The sequence below is a fragment of the Lissotriton helveticus genome, chromosome 3_1 (genome assembly GCF_964261635.1).
Source record: "Lissotriton helveticus chromosome 3_1, aLisHel1.1, whole genome shotgun sequence".
In the NCBI taxonomy this organism is placed as follows: Eukaryota; Metazoa; Chordata; class Amphibia; order Caudata; family Salamandridae; genus Lissotriton; species Lissotriton helveticus.
Window position 1 is genome coordinate 1,236,645,694 of NC_136061.1, and position 26,280 is coordinate 1,236,671,973.

The 26,280-nt window shown below is 42.9% G+C and overlaps 1 protein-coding gene across 2 annotated transcripts in view; it reads right to left on the reverse strand.

Moving 5' to 3' along the window:
* The window catches only part of LOC144823402 (NXPE family member 1-like), a 455,053-nt gene that overhangs the window by 49,305 nt on the left and 379,468 nt on the right, over positions 1–26,280 (reverse strand). For both annotated transcript variants that reach the window (XM_078681877.1, XM_078681878.1), the window contains one exon: positions 2,582–2,643. In XM_078681877.1, coding sequence (XP_078538003.1) covers positions 2,582–2,643 — 62 coding nt within the window. The remainder of the gene's footprint in view (positions 1–2,581; positions 2,644–26,280) is intronic.

Here is a 26,280-nt window from a genome sequence, read left to right on the forward strand (position 1 = left end):
ACGGGGCATCCCGGCGCTGTATAACTCTGGGGAACCCGTCCTGGCTTTCCCTGTGGGATGGTCCCTTGCTGGGAGTCCCCAAGGTGGAGCCAGGCATCCCCGGAATTGGTGGGGCCGTTGTGGAGATTAGGCAAGCTAATGCCCAGAGTTGCCGAGTGGAACCCCTGATTAGAGTAAGCACCAAAGCGAGAATTATCAAGTCCGCTGACCAAGGTCCACGACCCTGCCGCGTCGGGAATTGAACCCTGATCCCGGGCTGACTTCTGCTCTCAGGCCTGCTGCCTCTAACCAGTGAGCCACACTACTCCACACTACATGTACTATGACAAAGACAATAAGAGGCACAAGTAACTAGATACTCTTTAATGCAAACAGATGTAATCTTAGAATCTTAGCTTATTTACATTACAGACTATAGGCCAAACCATTTTTTTGAAGCGAAAGGGACACAGCAGAGGAAGATATCACATACTCCATATGAAGTCTTTAGAGTTGGATTTGATCTCTCAGATAGAGTTTCTACAGCAGGCAATAATGTTACACGTGGGAGAACTGAGACTCAACTCAGGAATTGGCCTCTATAGCTGGATACAGTGCTATGGACAAGACTTATACATCTTGCTTACTCAAATGAATTTCTTAGAGCTGGAATTGATGTAGAGCTGAACATAATACTCTAGTTGAATTATCTGCAGTTGAGCATGAAACAAGACCTTCCCATGATACTTGGGGAATATCCTTAGATCTCAGTGCATTACTCCACATTAGCCCTATACTGATGATGCTGCAGATAAAGCTTCTAAAGGGTGACATGATAATCAATATGAGACCTGAAGAGAGCACATGAGAAGAGGACTCTAGAGATTGACTCAACTGAGACATTTAAAGATAGATTCAATACTACAGACCTGTGTCATATATTTGATGTTATACTCAAAATGAAGCTTCTAGAATTTACCAGGATTCCATTTTTGAGGTCTCTAAAGTGAAACATGATACTTCTGAAAACGTCTTTAGAGTTGTATACTGTTATATGGTCTTTAGCACTGGATGCAGTACACACAATGAGGTCTCTTGAGCTGGATGTAAGACTCCGTAAATCCAGATGAGATCTACAGATTCGGATATGATACTCCAGATAAGGCCGAAAGAGCTAGGTACCATACTAGAGAAGAGGTCTCTAACTCTGATTTGACTCTCTATGTGAAGCTTCTGCAGCTAGGCTCAAATTTCTAAATGAGGTCAATGGAAAATTAGTCATATGGTTTCTAGAGCTATTTATGACAGACATGATGTGGGCTCCAGAGCTGCATAAGATATTCCATATGAGACCATGGAAGCCGGGTAAAATACATCAGATGGATCTTGATTTGACACTCTTGATGAGGTCATAACAGCTAGGTACCATACTTGAGATGAAGCCCGTAGATGTGGAGGAAATGGTCTATAGGAGATCTTTGGAGCTCATGCTCCAGATGAAGTATAAAGAGATGGCCACAATGCTACAATCACTCCAGTTATATCTCATAAGTTAAATTACCTCTCTAGAACTGTGTAGGATACTTCAGACGAGGGCCCTAAACCATGACATATATTTTGAAAAGAGTTTTTTTATAGCTGATTGTGACATCTCAAGTGAGGCCTTTAGACTTGAATTTAATACTCCAGATGAGGGCTCCAAAGCGGAACGTAAAAGATGTGAAAAGATCTCTATAGCTAAATAACAAATCTCAGATGTGGTCTCTAGGTTGGAATATGACACTAGTCTCAACAGAACCTTTCTGTTCTATCTACATGCTTTTCCCTTCAACATCTTCCCACATTTACCTATATATTCATATCCTGACAAGCTTAAAAACTGTCTTTCATCTAATAAATTGCAGCCTTAATTTTATAGATGCGGTTACATAATGGAAATTACCAGAGTGGTGGGCATATGGGTGTACCACATGTTGAATTTGGGGAACAACTCCAATATAGAAAAAAACCTTTTCTTGTAAGTCACCCACACAAGCCATTATGAGCTGGCCAATGGTTCTTTTTATTTAACTTGATTTGTCATTAATAATGTACATTGTCTACTGATAAAAGGAAACCTTGTTGCACAATCACAATCAAAAGTCTCAGAAGTGAGGTAAAATACTGATAAGGAAAGGAGAAAAAATTGCACTCTAACATCAGGTTGATCCCCCTAATCTGAGAGTCAGAGACCCAATAGTGATAGCTGGCCAGGTTGTAATGCTGGCCACAGTGCCCTTTGCCTAGTATATTTACATCCAAAGAACATAAATGCAGCATCTTTTTAATAATGAAACAAACTAATTGATGCAGTTTTGAAAGTATAGTAACTGTATGGCACATCCACCACCACAAGAGCCTGCCTCCATTAGTCAAAAGTCCCATCACATATTGTGTTTTATTTTGAGGTAATTTTACTCTTCACCAAAGCAAATTAACCCATAAGAAGTAGTAAAGGCCATCAGAAAAAGAGGAATAGATTAAACAACATATACAAGATTGAGGGTAGGAGGTGAATGTAGATGCACCATAGTAAGAGGAAATATAACTCAGAGTTACTTACTCTTACAGTCAAATACATCAATATACTGAAAAGGCTTTGGAATTTCGACTCCAGTGTTGGACCTTAAAAACAGATAATCAAATATACATTAATGAATAAGTCATGGACAAATGTTTTGAAGTGAATACAGCAATTATCACCATACCCCATTAACACTGCATCGTGTTTCAACTAGTCAATTGGACTAAATGAAATTCATGATTTTCAAGGTAATGCTATATATTTAGCAATGTGGTTGGTTAATAATAAGCACACAATATCGATTTCCACTACAAAAATACATCAAACACAAACAATTAGACTATATACATCATACTTAGTAATGCACAGTCATGTCATGTAGATGTGTAGTATCTAATCCCAACAACACTATCCACTTTAAAAATACACACACAAAATAAAATGCACACAACACCATACACAGGTTCAACACAACTTAAATATACAATTTATTGTGGTAACTCTATTCACAAATATAAATTAGGTCACTAACTAATGTTTACCACTAAATGTAACTTATAATGCTTTTAGGATATCACAAAAGAATTACAAACTGGTGTAAGCTAATTTATGTGTGTTGAGATCTTTATCACAAGTGCAGATTTTTCCACACATAAATACTACAAGAGGGGTGGAAAGTGGATGTTAAAAGGCATGACTGGCTTTGGAACAATGTGAACATCTACAAGCATTGGAATTCGTCAATATTTGTCAGTATTCACAAATTCCTCCTAGTCCCCTTCCAACCTTGGAAACGGTCGGTCGGATTTTAATTCCAGCCAAGGGCTGGCATAAACCATTTTCCAAGATGGGATTGGGAAAGCAACACCCCCAGTTTTGGTGGGGAAGTATGGCAAGAGGTTTCTCCACTGGGAACATTGTTTTCCATAAACAGGAAAAAACAAAAAAAATGTGTGTTTGCACTGAGGATCCAGTGGCCACTGTGCAAGGTTCTTCATTATAAAAAAACTCCATCCAACAGAAATTGGATGCCACTGGGAATTTTACATGACCTTACCCTAACGGGTCGGCGGCAGGGTAGGTCAGAAGGCAGATACGACTTTTGTCGTTGGACCCGATTGGTGTCCTTTCAACCACCGACCACTGTTGCATGCCAATGAGCATACAACTTAGGTCTACTATGGAAACTTGGGGTATGTAGTTTTACACTTACCTTTCACTGTAGATAGTATGACACACGATCCTGAAGAAGTGTCCTATACTTTATTGACCCCAGAGACACGAAACCTGTTGATCATCTGAGAGTAGGGCCCATACATCTAGACACCTTAAGACTAGGTTAGGCCCCTCTCCACCTTTTTACCTAGGAAGTTTACCTACAGAATAAAGTTGGGATCCGACTGACTTACCTATTTTAAACTCACCTTTCTACTACATCTACACAAACTTGGCCTGTCACCCCCACTGCACCCACCGGCTCGAACAAAAGATCCCCGATAAAGAGCCCCGGTTTCGGGTGCCCGTCAGGTATTGCAGCGCCGACCTGACGAGGGGCAGGCTCAAATGATGAAGCATGATACCTAGCTTGCTGGGTGTGTGAGAGCCCTAGTTCCAAAAGGAGGATTCCCCCTCCTTCCTCCTTCCTTCTTGCATTCACTATTGGTTTACCTGTGACCTCACCACGCGTCTCCATTATTTCCTTTAAACCATCATAGAGGAACTGTGTACCTTTTTTCAAATATAATCTTACCAGAAGAGTGCCTGGAAAGCTGTACCATGGACTGCTTTCTAGGAATGGTTCTAAAAATGTTTGTGATTTTTAGAAAGTAGGAAAAGCATGTGCAGGCGGAGGCAGAGTTCTCAATCTGTTCTTTTCCTACTTTCTTTGGAGCAAGACTGTTAACTTTGAAAATGTTATCAGCGTACTCTAAAAAACTGTTGTCAACTTCCCAAGTTCAAACTTTCCAGTTTGAGATCGTTGATTCATTATTATTAATCAACTATCAGTATTTGGCCGCCAACCTTCTAAGACTATATGGATACTCCCAGGAATTATGCAACCAGGTGGAGAAATTGTGTACAATTTCTAAGCCTGGTGCAAGAAGAGTTCTCCGGACTTAGAAGAACAAACGTTAAGGTTTTTTAATGTTAATAACATTAATTCATCCCTGGTGACATACTCAGGACCAGCCTTCACTAGCAGTACTACTTGGTAGTTGGTCAGGAATGACTTCTCTATAACACGTGCAGTGTCAGGTAACTCTACAGGCCAAATAATAAAATTATCCTTTTATTGAGTAGGCTTTCTATACATGTGAATACACTCTTTTAACGCAATTATCAAGGGGGTATATATATCACAGCTATTCTCAATATCTACCTGGCCAAAAACGTTTTAATTGTCCTTTATGCATGCAATATTTTGATTTATTCCAGGTTGAGCACTCTCTGGATAGAAAAGAGTGCTTCAGAGATGCTGCATTGGGGTTTAGGTCTACCCCAATCATATACTTTAATCTGTTCATCAGGAGCTGGATGTTGACACTCTGAAAGATAATATCTGGTGCTCTCCCTTTTCTCAGTGGATCTCAGTGTGGTCTAGTAAGAATGCTATCCTTCCTAGAGCTATTTTGAGAGAAATGTCCACATTGGATTTCCAAAAGATAGCATAACTGGTGTATATCAACAACTCTCTTAGAAAAAGTTGTTATAGTTATAATAAATCTTTATCATCCTAATAAGAGCCATTTTGTGCAAAAAGAACGATTTATCTATGTGCAGTCTGCTTTATATTCAAGCTGGGAATCAATTGAAATAGAGAATCCAACAGAGAGGGCCATTGTTCCTCTGCTGGTCTTGAAAAATATCTTGAGTGTGTTCGCAGTGAAAGAAAAAGAAATCTCCTGTCCCGTTTTATATTTCCTGTGCCCCATGAGCTTCTCTCTTTACAACTGTTCATTTCAGACAATTATTCACCACCTATCTGTCTCTGACAGAGGTGAAAATGCATAAGCTTTTTTGTCTTCTGTCACTTTTATCAAATCACTAAAAAGAAATATCTGATTTGCTTTTGTGTAAATCAAGTTAACACCCTTTAGGTTTGCCTTTTTAACTTTTCTTTGATTAAATACTCCACTTACTGCTCACAGTTTCTAGATTTGTTATAAAAGCATTAAGGATAAGAATTTCATTGGGCGGCTGCACATACCTTACTATTGTAAATTATTATGGCTGGATTACATTGAACTGATTTATCATCGTTGTTGTTCTTTTTCTAGGCTCAGTTGTCATAACTTTCTAGTGTTAATGAATTGTACCCTATTCATTTTAATTTGCTGCCCTGTTCTAAGGTGGTAATGTTGGCTCATACCTAATTGCCATATTAAATTTAATTATGAGTCCCTAGTACAGTATACTACATGTGCCCAGGGCCTGTAAATTAAGAGTGACTAATAGGCTTGCAGCATTGGTTGTTCCACCCACTTAAGTTGCCTTCTAACTGTTTCTCAGGTGTGAAATTGTGTGCAATTTAAACTGCTATTTTTACCAGACAAAATAGATCTGTTGCCAGGTGTAAACCTTCCATTTTTATTAGCCATTTGGTGCCTTCTGCCTTTCCCTGCTCTCTGAGGTGGGTGACAATTGGGTTTTCTGTATTCCCCCTAGACATCCACACACAATGGGAGCTTAGGTGTGGCTTGATGGGCAATCCTGAAGGGATGGAAGGGAGGAGCTGGACCAAGCCTCGTTTACATCTGAATAGGCTGTGTCCTGTCCCCTCACAAAGGGCTGTACCCCCCTAGTGAATCTGGAGCAAGGGCAGGAAGTGAGGACCTCTGTGCACTTCAAAGGCATGTTTTTGAAGTCTCCCCCTCTTCAAAGGCACAACTGAGTATAAGTACCACGGCTTCAGGATCTTTTAGACCTGTGAATGCTCTGCGAGGAAGAAAGACTGCTGCCTCAGGATGCTTGTTTCCGGTCCAGGGAGGATCTGGCTTGGCAGTTCGGGCTGGCCTGTTCCCCAAGGAACAGGGTCAAGCCTGATTTGCATATGGCTTGGTCCAAACCGGGGTGGTGTGGTAAGTAAAAGAATGAAAGATTAAACTCAAAACCTTGTGACTGGGGGTGAATGTTTGCATTGTCCAGCATTCTGTCCATCAATTGTTTCTTTTGCATCTGCCAGGAAGAAAGGCTGCTGTGTTGCTGAAAGAACTGCCTCTTGCTAGACTGCCCTCTTGCCTGGTTCAGAAGAACTGGACCTGTATGACTTGAGCCCAGAACCAAGAGCGTCTCCAAGGGCTAGTGGGCTGGCCTCCAGATCTAAAGTATCAGGGGCAGAAAAGACTTTGGCCCACCCTGCTTCTGCACCTGGACTCTGCCATCTGGGAGTTTACCCTGCCAAGCAGCACTACCCCAGTCCCGGGCCCTTTGAATTGGGCCTAAGATGTTTGTTTCAGCAGAACCAATGCATCCCCTGTCAAATCAATGTATCGCTACTCCTGCACAGATAAGAATTTGTGAACCGACTCTGCTGCGTGGTTCTGCATGGACGCACTGCTACTGCTGCATGGATCAGAACTGGTGCACTACCTCTGCTGCAAGGATTGGCACCAATGCATTGCCTTCAGAATACCGACTGCACAATGCCCTTCCCGGCACAAGGTCATTGAAGTCCAGTCGACAGCTGCCTCAATGACTATGCCAAACCTCCACATCAGAGCTCCCCACTCATAGGAGCCGGAGAATCATAGCAGCTGTGTAAAAGTAGGGCCTGTGCATTGCTGCACGTTTGTGGATCAGCACCAATGCATTGCCATGACTGCACCACACATTGTCAATGCATCCAAGTTAAAGGTACTTTTGTTCAGCGAGCCTCAGTGGCTCAATCGCGCTCAACCTGAATATAGGGTTTGCTTGCTTCTTACTCTGACTAGGATTGTGGTTGCTGCTTGACTAGGGCTCATGCCCCAGTCAAACTACAACCACATTTCTAACAATTGTGTTTAAATGTATTTAACTGAAATAAACTAGCTTGACTAATTGAAAAAGCAATTATAAGAGCTTTAATAAGTGAGTTAAAATGTGCTTTAATTAGGAAGGCTGGAGCCAGGTGTGATGCACTGACTACATACTTACTTAGATTTAACCTAAATTGATATATTTTCATAGCCAGTAGTTATCATGAAAATCTGGCATGAATCCAGCCCTCCTACATCTAGGATCAACAAGGGATGAATCCATGACGGATTTTTGAGGAAATCCACATAAGTTATCTTTGCATGCAAGAATTATAAATGGAACTTCTTTTAATAGTCAGTGGTAATCATGATAACCAGACTTGAATCTTGCTTACCTAAAATACTTTTATGAGTGTGTTAATTATTAAGTTCGATACTTACATGACCATTCCAGGATATCCATCCCCAAATAAACACCACCTGTGAAATTCCTTTTTAAAAAAAAAAAATCAAAAGAGGCTTAGTGGCTGCACACAGGACCACTAAACCCATACTGCCACATCACCTGAGAAGGGTGGGGCCAGGGGTTATAAGGCCGGGCCATATGACCTGCGGAAATGCACTTTAAACAGCTACCACGCTGCTGCACGCAGGACCACTAAGCCTATCCAGCTGCGGATTTAGACCCACATCTCTGTACTGGGGTGTTGTGGGGCTGAGCCCTGCATTCATACTGTGTTAAGTTGACATGAGCTTATTAGAAGTTTAAGCGCCATTTTTCATTTCTGCTGCCTTTTGCACACAGCACACATTATAATAAATGTTTAGAGTCTAGCAGAGTGTTTTGCTTCACATGAGAATAATATGTTTTTCTATATTAGCAGCCTTGCTTGGTAAGCTTTGTCTGAACAGTGAGTGCCGAGGCCTTCAAGGTTATTTTAACACAGTGGTTGTTGTTCTGACTGATCAGTGCACGTTCAAGACATAACATATATGCAGCTGTGGCCACTTCGGATTTTGGCGTGTTTAATAATGCACTGCGTAGGCATGATCACACACACTTGGAGAACATTCGCATGCTGAGAGCTGGTGCAGAATCTGATGTGATCCATTTCTGCTAGTACCAGAGGTATGGGGCCGCCTTTGTAATCCCAAAAGACCTTCTGTAGATATAAAATAACCTACTAGGAAGGGAGGGTGAAATATAGGTATAGTTTAAACCTATTTCCATTTATTATTATAACATGCTTTCTCCCTTTGTATTTTATGGAATAGTAATTATGCTGATAATCTTGTTGCTGATACTATGTCTGCTTGTATTAACTAAGATACAGCGCATGAGAACACGGCATTAGAAATAAACATTTCAAACTTGTACGTGTCTTCATTTACTCCCTGTTTTGGACTGGTATGAGAGTATAACGAAAGAGTGTTCATGTGTTCCACATTGCCTGAGGTAATCTAAGTTCCATGTTCTGGGTTGTCCAATCATTGGAATTTTGGAAGAGCCAATGAGACACTGATGCTAGTCTGGTAGGGGATGTTGGGTACTAAGGTGAGTTTTGGCACACCCTAATTCACTGATTTTCCAAGTCTCTATGCACAGTTTTATGTAGGAGCAGAATCGCTGCTACAGGGGTGAATGTTGCCCAGACATGGGTCCCATGCTCTCTATGCCAATGGAGTCAAGCTAGCCTGACGGATCACTGACATAATATCGACGACACAAATATCGAGATACACAAATATCGAGTCAAAAATATCGATTGACAAAATATCGACTCCCTATCTTCAAACAGGTAAGTACCAAAATATCGACTCCAAAATATCGACTTACAAAAATATAGACTGTCAAAATATCGATTTTTTAAAATGTCTTAAAAGTAAGTTAAAACTAATATAGTAATAAATATATTTAATATAAACTTAGAAATAATTATTAAAAAAATATAATTTTAATAAATAATTTATATAATTAAAAAAATTATATCACCAAAAATTACACACACATATATATATATATATATATATATATATATATATATATATATATATATATATATATATATATATTTAAACATATTATTAAATAAACATATATAACATTTTAGAAAATGTTTAAAATTTATTGTTACAACTATAGTGAGTTCAACATTAGCAAAAGTGTTGGATAGCGTAGAGGTAAAATTTACTACTCCCACCCCAGTGGGTGCAACAGTAGGGAAAGCGCTGGATAGCGTAGAGGTTAAAATTACTATTCCCACTCCAGGGATGTATGACGTTACAACGCATACTTTTACAACGCCTACCATTACAACAAAACTTTTACAACGCAAAAACTTTTACAACGCATACATTTACAACGCAAGATTTTACAACGCATATACCTTTACAACGCATACCATTACAACATAAGTATTGGTAAGTATATAATAATTTTTTGAATATAAATTAATAAAAAATATTATAATATAATTTAATATAATTTAATTTTATTAAATAAATGTAATTTAAATGTAATTTTACTTTATTTTTACAAAGTACCCCTGTACCCCAAAAACCCAAAACTGACCCTGAACCCTAAAAATACCCCTTTACCCATAAACTGAAAACTGACCCTGAACCCTAAAAATACCCCTTTACCCGAAAACTGAAAACTGACCCTGAACCCTAAAAATACCCCTTTACCCAAAAACTGAAAACTGACCCTGAACCCTAAAAATACCCCTTTACCTACAAACTGAAAACTGACCCTGAACCCTAAAAATACCCCTTTACCCCAAAAACTGAAAACTGACCCTGAACCCTAAAAATACCCCTTTACCCAAAAACTGAAAACTGACCCTGAACCCTAAAAATACCCCTTTACCTACAAACTGAAAACTGACCCTGAACCCTAAAAATACCCCTTTACCCCAAAAACTGAAAACTGACCCTGAACCCTAAAAATACCCCTTTACCCAAAAACTGAAAACTGACCCTGAACCCTAAAAACACCCCTTTACCCAAAAACTGAAAACTGACCCTGAACCCTAAAAATACCCCTTTACCCAAAAACTGAAAACTGACCCTGAACCCTAAAAATACCCCTTTACCTACAAACTGAAAACTGACCCTGAACCCTAAAAATACCCCTTTACCCCAAAAACTGAAAACTGACCCTGAACCCTAAAAATACCCCTTTACCCAAAAACTGAAAACTGACCCTGAACCCTAAAAATACCCCTTTACCCAAAAACTGACAACTGACCCTGAACCCTAAAATTAAAATATTTATCAATTAATCAATTATAATTAATTACCAATAATATTTTAATTAATTACCAATTAATAATTAATTAACAATTAATTTTTAAAAAATATCAATAAATAAATTAACATATTTAATTAATTATAATTAAATTACTTCCCACCCTATTCCCCTATAAACCCACAACCCGCTACAGAAAATAAATTACTAAAATTAAAATATTTATCAATTAATCAATTATAATTAATTACCAATTATATTTTAATTAATTACCAATTAATAATTAATTAACAATTAATTCTAAATTATTATCAATAAATAAATTAACATATTTAATTAATTATAATTAAATTACTTCCCACCCTATTCCCCTATAAACCCACAACCCGCTACAGAAAATAAATTACTAAAATTAAAATATTTATCAATTAATCAATTATAATTAATTACCAATTATATTTTAATTAATTACCAATTAATAATTAATTAACAATTAATTCTAAATATATATCAATAAATAAATTAACATATTTAATTAATTAGAATTAAATTACTTCCCACCCTATTCCCCTATAAACCCACAACCCGCTACAGACTTATATTACACAAAAAATAAAAATTATTATTAACTTACCTTAAATTCGATATTTTTGTTGTCTATATTATGTCTAGTCGATATTATGTCCATTCTATATTTTTGATTCGATATTATGTCCATTCTATTCGATATTAATTTTCTCTAGTCGATATTTTTGTTGTCTATATTATGTCTAGTCGATATTATGTCCATTCTATATTTTTTACTCGATATTCTGTCCAGTCGAAATAATTGACTCGATATTATGACTGTACACCAGCCTGACTTATGAGAGCTGATACCACGAAACTGGTCCCAGGATGCTTGTTTCCGTTCCAGGGAGGACCTGGCTTGGCAGTTCGAGCTGATCTGTTCCCATGGGGAACAGGGTCAAGACTGATTTGCAAATGGCTGGGTTTAAACTGGAATGGCAAGGCAAGCAAAACAACAATAGATTTAGGCCCAGATCTCTGTACTGGGGTAAATGTTTGATATTGTTCAGCATTCTGTTCATCGATTGTTCTTTTTGCAAACTCCCACATCAGCTGAGGAGGGTATGGCTGGGGATCATTAAGCCGGAACACATTAGCTGCGGCAATGGACCTTCAACAGGTGTCTCATGGCTACCCACAGGATCACTAAGCCCATACTACTGCACCAGCTGAGTAGGGTGTGGTTGGGGGCATTACCCACAGTGGACGAGTTGAAGCCAGGCCAGATGCCACTTTGGAAGATCCCACTTTGACTCTGCTGTCATATCAAAAAGCAATTCTTGTTCCCTCCCAGTGTTAAAATGGTGAGCTCTCTGCGACCACTCACCCTCCTATTTTAGCTCATGATTGTGCACATGTTGTGGATCAATGTGTTTGTTACATAACTGATATTTCAAACCCGTGTGTGTCTCAGGATCCTTTGATAACTTCTATTTTTGAGACCTCTACTCTCCTCATAGCCCACCATCGAAAAGGACAAGAATGGAAATCTCAAGGCCCAAGGGGGTTAAGGCACGTCTAACACATTGTGCAGAATCCTTGATACCCACCTTTAGCGTCTGAGAGAAAAAGCTAGGCAGCATGGCTGCTAGAAAAGTCCCACTGGGAATGATTGAATTGGTAATACATACATTGATGCAGGTATGCAAGGGAGAAATGATACATTGGGGGCTCAGGGAAACCTAGATGACATGGTGGACTTAGTTAACAAGAAGCTCAGAGTGTAGTTTCACAACCCGAGCATCATGCACAGTTCTGCCTTTCCAACCTGACGCACCCAGTGGAAATCAATATACATCCTCAGATTTCTCCTGAATTATTCCATATATCACTGTGTTTGTAAAGTATTCCTAAACGTGTGCACTCTAAAATGGTACATCATGCATATCTATTAAATAAAGTCATCCATTAGCTTAGGAAACATTCTGGCTGGACATGGTCGGTGTGCACGCTAAGGATTCAGTCATTCAAAAGGTTCTTTATTCGGCTGATTATAGCCATCAAAGTACAGATAATAAAACAGGACAGATCAATCTCCAAACATAAAATACATAGATATAAAACCAGTTAAGATCCCCCGTCTTGTGAACCATGTAACAGACATTGAACGTAAAAAATACCGTAAGACAGTTAATAATCTTTGTAGAGTTCTGCTCCACTCAAAATTCATTATCTACCGCTCCCGTAGGGAACAGTAGAATAAAATACACTCCATCGAGTAAAACAACAATTCATACAAGAATGAGCACACCTCTTCAGGGGACTATATCACCATTAATTTAAAAAAATCTATCACACCCGAGCAATGCTGCACTGTCTATACCTGTTAATATATCACATTGAAAACACTAAACATTAAACAATTGAAAACGTTAAGCATGAAAACATTAAAGGTCGACCATTAGGCTTTTTTTTATAGTTCACCCAGCAGCTGCAAAAGGCTTCAGAGATCTCAGGAACCTAACACCGAATCCCAAGGCAGCATCACAAACTTACTGTACAATATGCCAGTCACCAACAGCTATGAGGTTATTATATCACTGGACCAGGGGATTGACCACCAAGTCCCCCGATTAATCTTTCCGGTTCAGAAGGGGACAGCACCTCATGTATGGCCGATTAGTCTGTTAGTACTCCTGTCCCAGCCATATTGCAGGACCTTAAAGTTATCACTTGGAAAGTGGTGGGCCTTCGGACAAAATTGTCTAATCCGGACTGGCTGCACTTAGTTAATCGCAATGAAATTGTCTGTACCCAAGAGACTTGGGTTAGGAAACCACGCTACATAAATGGGTACACCACATTCTGCAGCATTCATATACTATCACCTGCAGGTAGGGCTAAGGGAAGCATGGCAATAGTTGCCCCTCTTAATGTTACAAAGCTGGTAGGAATTGCACGATACCGCCTATTATCACATATTACACCTAAACTCCCAAAAACGTATAATCTACTGCTGTTAAACGTTAACCACAACTTTTTTGATTCATCAGTGAATAAATTGAAGACTTGGAGGAATATCTGTTGAAACTGGAGGCCAAACAGCAAAAAGAGTCTTTGATCCTTTGAGTGAGAGATGTCAATATTCGCATTTGTAATCCTAAAACTGTAATGACTTGAAGTTTACAGGACGATGCAGATTTAACAATCATACACTTTAGACATACCCCGTATGGGGATGTACTGAACAGGATAATTCTATCTAAAAGTTTGATATTGCACAAGATTATATGTCTACTACTATTGATTTAACGTCGCTTTTTAGGGGTCCTAGAAATTGTAGTGTTATTGACTACATTATGCTTTCATCTGACTTGGTCCCTATTCTGACAGATTACGAGGTATTGAAAAGTTGTATTAGTGACCACAATCCACTCAATTTACATCTGTACAGTTATCCTGCTAATAAGGAAATCCTGGTCTTCAATACAGCCATTGAATACTCAGGGGGTTTTGAGTTAAGTGGGACCAGGTGGATAAGGAGAAATTCATGAGGGATTTTGTGAGGAAAAACCTACAAGCAATTATGCAGTGCTCTCAGCAAGAGAGAGACCCAAATGTAATTATCCATTCATATACCTCACTAAGGGTCCCCTTATAATTCTGGTGGTCAGAGGCACAATATGCTTTTTGGGACCGCCACAGTCCTGTCAAGCATATTACTAGTTTCCTCTCCTCCAGGGTTTAATGGAGGTTCTTCCTCCATGTAAACCTTGGAGGAAAGGAAACAAGGGGGGCCCTACAGGGCTCCCCTGTGCCTCAACTGGATGTGCATGCACACGGGGGGCATAAAATGTGCCCCCCTGTGTGCATGCACATAGGTTCCTGCAAGGCATGGACTTTTGAGTCCATGCCGTGCAGGAACCATGTAGTGCAGTCCTTTTTTAATGGTACCGGTACCTTTAAAAGAAGCACTGCCAAAGAACAACCATGCCGCCCACCTGCTAGCCTACTTGTAAATCGTAATCTGGCAGACGGCATGACAACTTTCGGTGGAGCAGTGGCGCGGCGGTTTGCACTGCTGTGCAACCGCTCCATCGAAAAATAGTAATTGGCCCCTTAGTGCCTACATTTCATCAACACTAACTGACTGATTCTATTTTCCATTTCCAATACTTTATTTCACATTATTTCAATGCATAAAAGTACAAAAACCAGGCTGATTCAACCATGCAAGTTTCCGAGCCAACAAAAGTCCTTAAATTAGCATTAGGGGAACACCCATGCAACGCATGGAGACCATGGGATCCATGTCTTGGCATACCCGTCCCACATAGGGCAACAAATGCAAAGAATTAACAATTGATGGGTGGAATGCTGAACAATGTCAAACATTTCAACCTCAGTACAAAGATCTGGGCTTCAATTCAGTATTTTTGCTCACCATGCTATTCCAGTTTGGGCCTAGCCATATGCAAATCAATCTTGACCATGCATTCCATGGGAGCAGTCCAGCCCAAACTGGAATGCTGACCAATGTCAAACATTCTCTCCCAGTACAGAGATCCAGACTCGCTATGCCACTGAATTTAAGCTAGCCTGGCTGATGAGGGGTGATGCACCAGGACCTGGCATGGCAGTTTGGGCTGGATGTTTCTCATAGGGATCAGGATCAGGACTGATTCACATACTTAGTCAGTTTTGAATGTAATTATCCGATTTGGAGCAGGATGTGATGCTGTTTTTTGCCGCAGATCTTTTACAATGTTTCTGAAGCTAGACCTTTGCAAATCCTGCAGTTCCCTTCTTTACCTTTGATATGCATGGTGGGATAGTTTCATTGGATTGTGAAGCTATTTTTCACATTAATGAAAACCATACAAGGAGAAAAGTATTTACAGACTTTTGACTGCATGGTTACATTTTGTGCAACTTATGTCTGAACAACTTTGTTGCACTGGAAATTAACACAAACTGTTTTTGTGAAGTAGGTGCCAGATGTTCTTAGCATTTGTCTTGTTACAAATGCTCCGGTTTGGCTTTTGAAACAGTAAAAATTATTTTTTAAATGCACTAATTGTTGTATTCTTATGATGTTACCTGCTCTAGCAAATGCTGCTTAGCAACTGCAAGCTTCCACTCCCGGAATCCGGTTTGTGGAGTCGAAGGCAGCTGATGTTGCGAGAGCCAGCTGTTGGGGGTTGCTCCAATCTACTTCAATTAAACCTCTTTTTGCAATCACATTGGAGATCCTATCCTTAAAAATGGCGACGAGGATGGGATGAGGTGCGTCAAGGTTACTTGTGAAGTTTACTGATTTGGAAATAATCTGGAGATTTTTGTTTAAGTAATTGGGAGCCAAGCTTAATTCAATCTTGAAGACCCCCAGCAGTAAGAACCGTCACAGGAGGACAACTACACTTTGGTGATATTGTAAGTAAAACATTTCTACTTACATCACTGTTGGTGCGCGCGTCGTTGGTGCATGCTGTGTGAGCGTCGGAGCGCAGGAATTGGCAGGCGTGCAAACGTTTTGGCTGCGCACTGGTGGAGAGGTACGTCCAAGCTGCAGTATTGTATTTTTAGAAAGGACGGTACCTTTGGGTCCCGTAAGACGCGCGAGGACAGCGTTATTTAAAGTTGCATTTTTTAAAGTTACACGAGTGCAAGCACCGCGCGCTCATACCACGGAGTGTGTACGTTTGATCTGCAGCCATCAAAACTCCATGAACTCTTTGTCTCCTCATCTGCACGCAACACTTACATGACCTTGACGTCAGGTCACGCGAAACGTGCCACCATTTTATTCTAAATCCCAGAAAGTGAAACATGTTTCTGCCGGCTGCCAACCATGTTATTGAATGTTTTTCAAGCATCGGTTGTGGAAGGCTCCCCCTTTGTAATTACTACAGGAGCCGGAATGTTGGTGAAGTATAATTTATTCCCCCAGAGCGCCAGGAACACCGCTGCTTTGGATGCGGTCGGCGCCGAACACAAAATGGCAGCCTTCCGCTTCCGCTCAAAGCCTTCCGGTTCCGGCCAGATAAGCTAGACCGTCACCACATATCTCCCTCCTTTATATAACCCTTAACAAAACAGTCTTACTAGTAGTCCATTTCGAAGTCCTTGAATCTCTCCGGTCTTCTCACTGTTCTTCCTGCCCTCGTCGTGTTTGTTCGATCCCGCTGTTCTCCTCCAGGTCCTTCTGTCGTCCTACTCGTCCTTGCTTTCTCTCCGTCTCCACTCGGGTCCTTATCTCCATTGCCTTCGCCTTTCACTTCCCTCTGTCCTCTGGTTTCTTCTCTTGCTCTCTCCTCTCTATTTCCCTTATCCACTTGTTGCATGCCTTCTTCTACTTGCTCGTTCCTTCTTTCTCCACATGCCTCCTCGCTTTCCTCAACTTTCTCCACCTCCTCACCTGTCTCGGTATCTTGCTGCACTTTGCCATCCTGTCTTGCGACCACACTTTACCGTCGCTGAGTAGTGCCGATCTCGCATACGGTTCCAGTACTTGCAGGGGAGGGGTGAACTTGCTTTCTCCTTTTCTCTTGAGTGTGGCAACCTTCACCCTTACCCAATCACCTTTCTCTAATATCACTCCTTGTACATTGTGTCTTTTGTTGAAATGTTCAGTGTATGTTTCCTGCGCCCTTTCCAAGTTTCTCCTGACCACCGCTGGAGACCATTTGCTCTGCACAACCATCTTCCTCCACACAGCATTGTCTTTGGTAAAAGGGTCTCTCCCCCTCAGAACCTTGAATGGGCTGTATCCCGTGCTGCCCGGAGTGATGCGGTAGGCCCACAGCATTTTGGGTAACTCTTTCTCCCAGTCCAAACCGTCACTGATGGCTGCCTGAATCGTTCCCATGATCACCCTGTTGAAGCGTTCAACTTGTCCATTCCCTGAAGGGTGATATACTGGCGAGTGTTTGACTTCTATACCATTCCTGGATACAAAAGCTTCCCATTTCGCCGAAGTGAATTGAGGGCCATTGTCACTGATGATCACCTTGGGAATGCCTTCTTTGAGAAACGTGTTTCTTAGAAACGTTATGACTGCGTCCGTATCCATGGTTTCCTGTACGTCGACTTCCGGCCATTTAGAGTACTTATCAATCAGCACCACTGCGTACTTTTGTGTGCCTTCTGTGTTGAGAATGGGTCCCATGATGTCGACAGAGACGACTTCCCAAGGGCCTTCTGGAATGGGGAATCTTCCCAATTGCGGTCTCAGGACGCACTGGGATTTGTCAGCCTTGGCACATGACTCACACTGTCTCACGTAGCGCTCCACTTGAGAGTCTATGGCTGGCCACCAGTACATTTGCCTAGCCAGGGCTTTGGTCTTTGTTATTCCTTGATGACCCTTGTGCAGTAAATGTAATAAATGTTCAATCACCCCTTGTGGGGGCACTACTTTGTCACCCCTAAGTAGGAAAAGGGGGTTTTCTCCCAGTGACATCTCGTCTCGCACCTCCCAATATCTCCTTAAAGATTCTTTGAGATGTCTCTTTTCAGGCCATCCATGGGTCACATATCCTTTGACCGTTTCCAGATCTTCGTCCAACTTGTATGCGTCTTCCCATTCCTGGGCACTGATCACACCTTCCATGTCCTGAATGGTAGCAACCACGAACCTTCCCACTTTGGAGTCACTTGCACGTCGGGCCCTTCTTGCGCAGCCGCTCGATTCAGAAAGTCAGCCACTTTATTTTGCGGTCCTGGTATGTGTTCTACTTCGTATACAAAGTCCAACAGCCTGAGTGTCATTTTGGCTATTCGGGGCGTGGCATGTGCATGACCACTCGAGGTCAACACTTTCACTAGCGGCTTGTGGTCTGTCCTCACTAGGAACTTTGCTCCCCACAGATACTGTCGAAATCGTTCCATTCCCCATACCACTGCTAGCATCTCTTTCTCAATGACGCTAAACTTTTCTTCGTTAGGCGCCAAGGATCTCGAAGCGAAGCTGATTGTGGACATCTCGCCCCTTTCCGACTTTTGCATCAGCACCGCCCCCAAGCCACGATCACTAGCGTCGGTTGTGAGGACAGAGATCGCTTCAGGGTCGAATCCTTTCAAAGGTATCGTCGCACCAAGCTCCTGTTTGAGCATGGCGAATTCCTCCTGTTCTTCCTCCTTCCATTGGAATCCGTTTTTCTCCTTGAGTAACTGGCGCATGCAATGAGTTTTCGTAGCAAAGTTGGGAATAAATTTGCTATAGTACTCTGCCATCCCCAGGAACGACCTGACATCTTCTTTCTTCCCTGGGGTGGGCGCGTCCAAGATTGCTTGCATGTTGTCTCTCTTTGGTTCTATTCCCTTCTCGCTCACTTCATGCCCAAGGTACGTCACGGACTGGACCCCGAATTTGCATTTGGACCACTCTGCCGTCAATCCATTGGCTTGCAACGTGCGTAGTACCTGATGCAGCTTCTCGTTGTGTTCCTGCCTGGATGCTCCCATGATCATGATGTCATCTTGGAAGAACTGAACTCCCTCCATCTTCCTGAAAAGTCTGTGCATGAGGTTCTGGAACACGGCCGCTGCCGAGGCCAACCCGAAGGGCATCCTGATGAATTTGTAACACCCGAATGGTGTAATAAAAGATGTGAGATGGCTGCACGAGGGATGGAGCTTCACCTGATGGTAGGCGGAGGACAGATCCAGTGTGGAGAACCACTTCACACCCTTCGTCTTGGCCAACATCTCGTTGATGCGGGGAAGGGGGAATTTGTCAACCAAGATATTTTTGTTCAGTTCTCTAAGGTCAACACATAACCTCACCTTCCCATTTGGCTTCTGTGCCACCACCAAGGGCGATAGCCACTCTGAGCTGTCAATGGCCTGTATCACCCCACTCTTCTCTAGTCTGTCCAGCTCAGCCTGGACCGCTTCCCGACACCTAAGCGGAATGTTTCTCACTTTGTGCACCACGGGCTGGGCACCTTCTTTTATCTTGATGATGTGTTTGTATTTGACCAGCTCTCCTATTTGACCATTGAACACCTTGGGGTACTCTCTGCGCCAAGCTTCGGTGTCGCAGGTCTGTTCCATGTCCATCAATAGTATTTTCCCCACTCCTCCCGGGTTCAACTGTATGCCAAGGGCACCCTGGTCCTTCCAACTGAGCACGGATGGGCCTTTCTCAGCAACATAGAGTTTGCACCTGGCTTGTCGTCCCCGGAATTCAAATAGGAGTGGACAGTAGCCCAGCATGGGTATCTTCTGTCCCGTATACCTGAGAGGTCGTAAGTCCATCGGATGTAGCCTCTCCTTTATCCTCACCTCAAAGTCTCTCTCCCACACCTGTTTCTGAATTATGGTGATGGGGGCTCCACTGTCCGCTATCATTTCTATGGGTACACCTCCTATGTGCATGTCCAACCTCGGTTTGTCCGATTCTGTGCACCTCACCTCCAATATCTGTGCATCAATGTAGAGGAAATCCTGCAGGTCTTCTTCTTCTGTGTTGTTCTCTTCCTCCTCCTTTTGTTCCTGGTCCACGTATCGGACAGTGGCACCTTTGGGTTTTCGACGGCACACCTTCTCGTAGTGGCCGAATATGTTGCAAAATGCACATTTCGCCCGGAACGCCGGACATGCTTTGTTGTTTCCCAAATGAGTCGAGCTTCCGCACCTGTAACAACTCGGCTTACTTCCTCTGCCTGTTCTTTGGGCTGTGCCTCCTGTCTGTTGCGGGCCCCTTCTGTTATCTGTGTTTCTCATGGTGTCCTTCTGTTTGTTCTTCTCCCCTTTGTAATTCGTCATGACTCTACAGACCGTCTGTGTGTTTCCCGCGTCCTTCCTGGCTGCTTGCGCACACCTTTTCGACATCTCCGCCTTCTTCACCATGGCCCATACTTCTTTCAGGGGGGCATCGCCGTTGACCCACAACTTCTCCTGGACGTGTGTACCTGTAGTGTGCATTATTATCTGGTCCCGGATGAGTTCATCATGGAGAGGACCAAATTTGCATGTGAGGGCCAGTTTCTGAAGTGCAGACACATATTCATCTACTGTTTCACCTCCTGCTTGCTTTCTGTGGAAAAAACTGTGTCTATCTATGGCCACGCACACCACGGGCCTGTAGTGCACATCGAGGACCGCAATGGCATGACTGAAAACGTCGTCATCAGTGTCATCCCTTTGTCCTTTCACAATGGTGTCAAACACTCTGATGCCTTCAGGGCCCAGATTGTGCAGCAAGATCTTCATTCTCCTCTTGCTGGAATATGCCGCCCCACTCTCTTCTTCCAACGCCTCCAGATAGTTCTGGAAGTGTCTCTTCCAATCCTCCAAGGGCATCACCGGTTCGCCCCTGGCCGGGAGAAAAGGCACCATCTGCGTGAGCGTCGTGGATTGCGCCGCCATTCTCCTGACGACGGCGGAATTTGCTGGAGCTGGGACGTCTTGGTTGGGGGGGCTGCCAGGAGCCTGTCTGGTGACAGTGTCTGCTTCACTTCTACTGCCCCCACTAGCACCACTCGACGTTGCTGCCGTCGTGTGCAAGGAACGCTGCCCCCCACTGCTGACCTCCGCCGACCTTCCGCCCTTGTCTGCCTCCTCCGCCAGTTTGGCGCGGTGGGCTGCACCGCGTGGCCCATGCCACCTGTATGTCTCTCGAGGACCGAGTCAACTTTCCCCACACTTCGTGGCCCGCTGTGACGGAGGAATGCAGCTAGCGTGGTGTAAGCAGGGCCTGGCACTCCTGGCGTGCACTGCACGTCTTATGTGTGTCCTTATTTGTTTCACGTGTGGCAGATTTTTGTCCCAGTGGCACCCTCGACCCCCTGGTGGTTTTACCTCGTTGCCGGGGAGAGTCGGAATTAGCCGTGGGCGCCGTGCGCTCTGTCCTCTGCCGAGCTCCGGGTGGGGGTGTGTCTCCTTCTATGGCGGGAGCGTCCGCCCCGCACAGGGAAGCAGCTGTGCGTCGCCAGCCTCATAGAGCACACCGTGGGTAAGCACACCTCGTCGCCATTGTGGAAGGCTCCCCCTTTGTAATTACTACAGGAGCCGGAATGTTGGTGAAGTATAATTTATTCCCCCGGAGCGCCGGGAACACCGCTGCTTTGAATGCGGTCGGCGCCGAACACAAAATGGCCGCCTTCCGCTTCCGCTCAAAGCCTTCCGGTTCCGGCCAGATAAGCTAGACCGTCACCACATCGGTGTTTAACGATGTGCATTCCATACATAGCTAGACATAATCTACGGTGATAGGCACACTGCCTATTAAATTTTATCATAAAATACATATTTTTATTGACAGCATCAACAAGTGAAGACAAGTTTTTACCAGAATATACAATTGCATAATTTCTTGGAAGTTTTTTTTACTTTTATCATTTTACTCATTTATCCAGAACACTCCTCAATAAGTAGTTGCTGGGAATTTTGTTTATATTATGGCTTCTCAAGTCATTGCACCACCTCCTACCTTTCTTCAGGATCCGGGTACTCCTCCTATGACCTGGAAAGACTGGAAATAATCAATTCAATTCAAGAAGTCTTTATTCGATTAGTTCATCATAAAAGACATAAAATACAATATAAACATACATGTGAACAATTAAAACAAGTATTAAATCATTTATAACTAATCAGCTTCTTGTACAAATAAACAAACAGTTTTATAAAGGGACTTAAATACAACCATAGATCGTTTAAAACAAGTATTTAAAACTACTCAATTTCTTGAACAAATATGCTAAGTTTTACATAGGAGCTCTAATGCAACCGTAGGTCAGGCTGTTACCAAAAACTAGGCTGTCACCATTTGAGTACCTTTAATATGCCTACATCTAAGCACCCAGGCCCAACCTAGGAATTTAGCAACCCCGACAACAATAAGGGAATCTAGGTTAGTTCTTAACAATCTGGTTGCTTCCACAGCCATTCGGGTACCTAAATGTCTGCAGACCGGTCCAAGCCATTTGGCTCTGGGGGCAGAATATAGAGGGCATACATACAAAAAGTGATTCAGGCTCTCCCCAGTACCATAACACTTGGGTCAAAACCCCGTCCTATCTGTTCCCCACTTTTTAGTGAATTCCCCAATGGGAAGCGAACCGCATCTGAATTGAAAGAATAATTTGCGGTCCAGGGGTTTAGTTATAGTGTCCCAATACCATTCAAGCTTGGGCGCATCCTTATGTACAATAAACAAACCGGTAAGGCTGCTAGGGCACGACTTCAGGTACATATTAAGAGTCACCCAATCCCAGTAACATTTTTTAAGATCCCTTTTAGAGGGAAAAATGGCTGACTCGGGCGAGGACCACAAAGAGCCAAGACCCAAAGCTAATAAAGTAGCCTTAAGGTCTCTGAACCAACCAATATTCGTGGCACCAGGACTATTTTTAACCTCCAAGCATGCTTCAGCATAATAGTGGAGTTCAGGTGTTGTCCACAGACGACGCCAGAATGTTAATGGACGAAGTCTTGCTTGTTCCACCACCGAATGGCACCCAAGATCATAAAGAAGAGGGGTTAAAGGGGTCGACTGTGGCAAGCCTATACTCAACCTTAAAAATTTATTTTGGGCATGTATTAATGGGTTCAGATTACTGCCACCCCATAGTTCCGCACCATAGAGGACCGCTGATAGTACCTTCCCTCCATAGATCTTTATAAGCGGGGACATTGGCCTCGTAAATGACCCTTTGTGCTCCTTAATCAGTGCCCCGCCCAGCTGTTGATGTTTCAAAGTCATGAGCTCAATCTGATGGGTCCAGCTCAACGTGTCACTGAAGGTAACTCCCAGGTAGGTGAAATGCTTGGTTTGCTCCAGGGGGATATCGCCCATGGAAACCCTGGCGTTTATTTGCTTGTGCCCCCTCAAAACCATGAATTTGGTTTTGGACACGTTCACCTCCAGCTCATGTTCGCTGCAGAAACTCTCGAACCTCGTCAGGGCTTTTTGCAGACCCTGTCTGGTTCGTGAAATCAAGAGAGTGTCGTCAGCGAACATGAGCAGGGGCATTCGCAAGCCCGCCAGGCTTGGAGCATCCGTGGAGAAGTTATCAAAGTATTTGGTAACCCCATTGATATATAGGGAAAACAAGGTAGGGGCCATAACACAGCCCTGCCTGACTCCCTTATCCACTGGAAAATTTTCCGTCACCTCTCCCGGTTTTCCCCAGCGCACATACGCAAAGGTCTGGGCGTGGAGGTTCACTATAAGGCGAACCAATATAGGGGGCATACCCATATCCAATAAGGAGTTCCATAAACCTGCCCTCGGGACCAGGTCAAATGCTGACCTAAGATCCACGAAGGCCGCGTACAGGTTGCCTTTTCCCAAAGTAACTGTCTTCCAATGCAGAAGCATAAAACGGAATGCCTGGTCCAAGGTGCTCACATGGGATCGAAACCCTGCTTGAAGAGGGGTGAGGATATCATACTCCTCTATCCATGCCTGGATCCTAGTGAGCAAAAGACGGGTGATAATCTTCTGTACCGCGTCTATTAAGCTGATCGGCCGGTAGTTGGATGGAACCGACCGATCGCCTTTCTTGAAGATTGGCAGAATTTCAGCACCAGCCCAGGAATCGGGTACTCTGGCGTCCGCTGCCAATGCATTAACCAAACGCACCAGATATGGAACCCAAAGGTCATGGTCCTCCAAAAAAATATCCGCAGGGATACAGTCAGGACCAGGCGCTTTGCCCCTAGGGATAGCTCTCAAAACTGCTTCAACTTCCTTAACCGTAAACACAAGAGTGTCAAAGGATAATGGCCATCTAATGGAAACATACGCTGTATTACAACATCTGAATTGTTCCACAAAATGGGACACCCATTTTTGTGGTTCAACAGAAGCAGGGCTTGGGCGATCGTCCTGTGAATTACCCCACCTAAGAAGGTGCCAGAACTGCTGTAGATTCCTACTCCCACAGGCCTCAGTTAGCGATGTCCAACGCTCATTGTCCCAATCAGCTTTGGCATGGCGCTTTGCTTCATTAAAGACTTTCCTACTTACTTTAATTAGGGCAGGGTTCTTTGATTTTAGAGCCTTGAACAGATCTGCGTGAGACTTCTTGCAGGCTTCATTAAACCAATTTAGTGGTTTCTTACCCTTCCCTCTCCCTTTATTTGCAACATATTTAACAAAAAAAGATTTTAGGGACAAAAATAAGCTGGCTTGAATAGCTGCAATGTCTAAATTCTGTACACCACAGTTTGCAGTTTCTGCCAGAGAGTTTGAGACCAGAGCTCTGATCTTTGTACGTGCTTCCACGTCTACCGAAACCTTTGGCCATCGTACCCTCCTCATATCATTTGAAAGTACAACCGCCTCCTGAACAGGATTTAGGTGTCGTACATTCAACCCGAGGAAACTAAAATCCTTTAACTCTGCCACCAAAGGATCATGGTCACTTTCTTGGCGCGGTTTAACAGACATATCCAGAACCACCGGCCACAATGATATGTCAACTAAAATGTAGTCAATACGACTACTGTGTCTACCATTAAAAAAGGTATAATTACCCAACCTATCCGAGCTAGTCCGACCATTGAGTGCTCGGAGCCCCCAGTTCAGACAAAGACCTTTAATATATACAGCTGCTTGAGACCATTTGATTATCGGGGGTAATTCGAGTTGTGGGATTCCCCAGATCTCGTCCTCTGCATTTGTTACCAGACCATCATCATTACTTAATGGTTCAAAGCAGGTATTGAGGTCACCCATAAGCACTACATGACCAGAGTTTACATTGGAACTTAAAAACTCATCTAAGCAAGCAAATGTATCTACGACTCTGCCACCCGTCATACCCCTAGCATAAACATTGATCAACAATATATCCAACCCACTGCCTGTTTGGATGCTAACTATCAATAAATCTAAACAATCAATAAAAATGTCATTGACAGTTACACCTACAGCTTGACGAACCCAAGTTGTTAGGCCACCCATAGCCCGACCTCTTAGGCCTTTAATCGCGGGTTTAAAGAAATTCAAAAAGCCGGGGAGATACACTGGCGAAATTGCCCAGGTTTCCTGAAAGCACCAAATATCTCCAAGTGAGATAAACTCTACCCAGTCAGGAATACATGTACGCGGTTCTAACCCTGCAATATTCCAGCAACCCATAACAGTTCCCTTGTTATACATTTGTTCACATAGGTTGGTAGTCTCAGACACGTGGGAAACATTAGACAGGGGGGGAGTTTCTTCATGCCCAGGGACAACCAGGCTTGTGCCCAACATCGTCAACCCAGCAGACCCAACTTGAGGACATGGGGGTTGGTTTGCACCCACTGTGATAACATTCATTGAGGGCAAAGGGGTTAGTGACAAATCCAGTGTATCCATCACCAATTGGTTACTCCTACCCCCCTTCATAAAGATACAAGGATGCGCAACAGAACTTCCAGAATTATTAGATGAATTAAGGAGAACCGCCCCCCCTCCCAAGTAAACCGAATGAGATACATCATCCCCTATCGACAATACTGGTCAATCATTTGATGATAACCCTGATAGGGGATCATAAAGGTTCCTCAACGGTATGTTC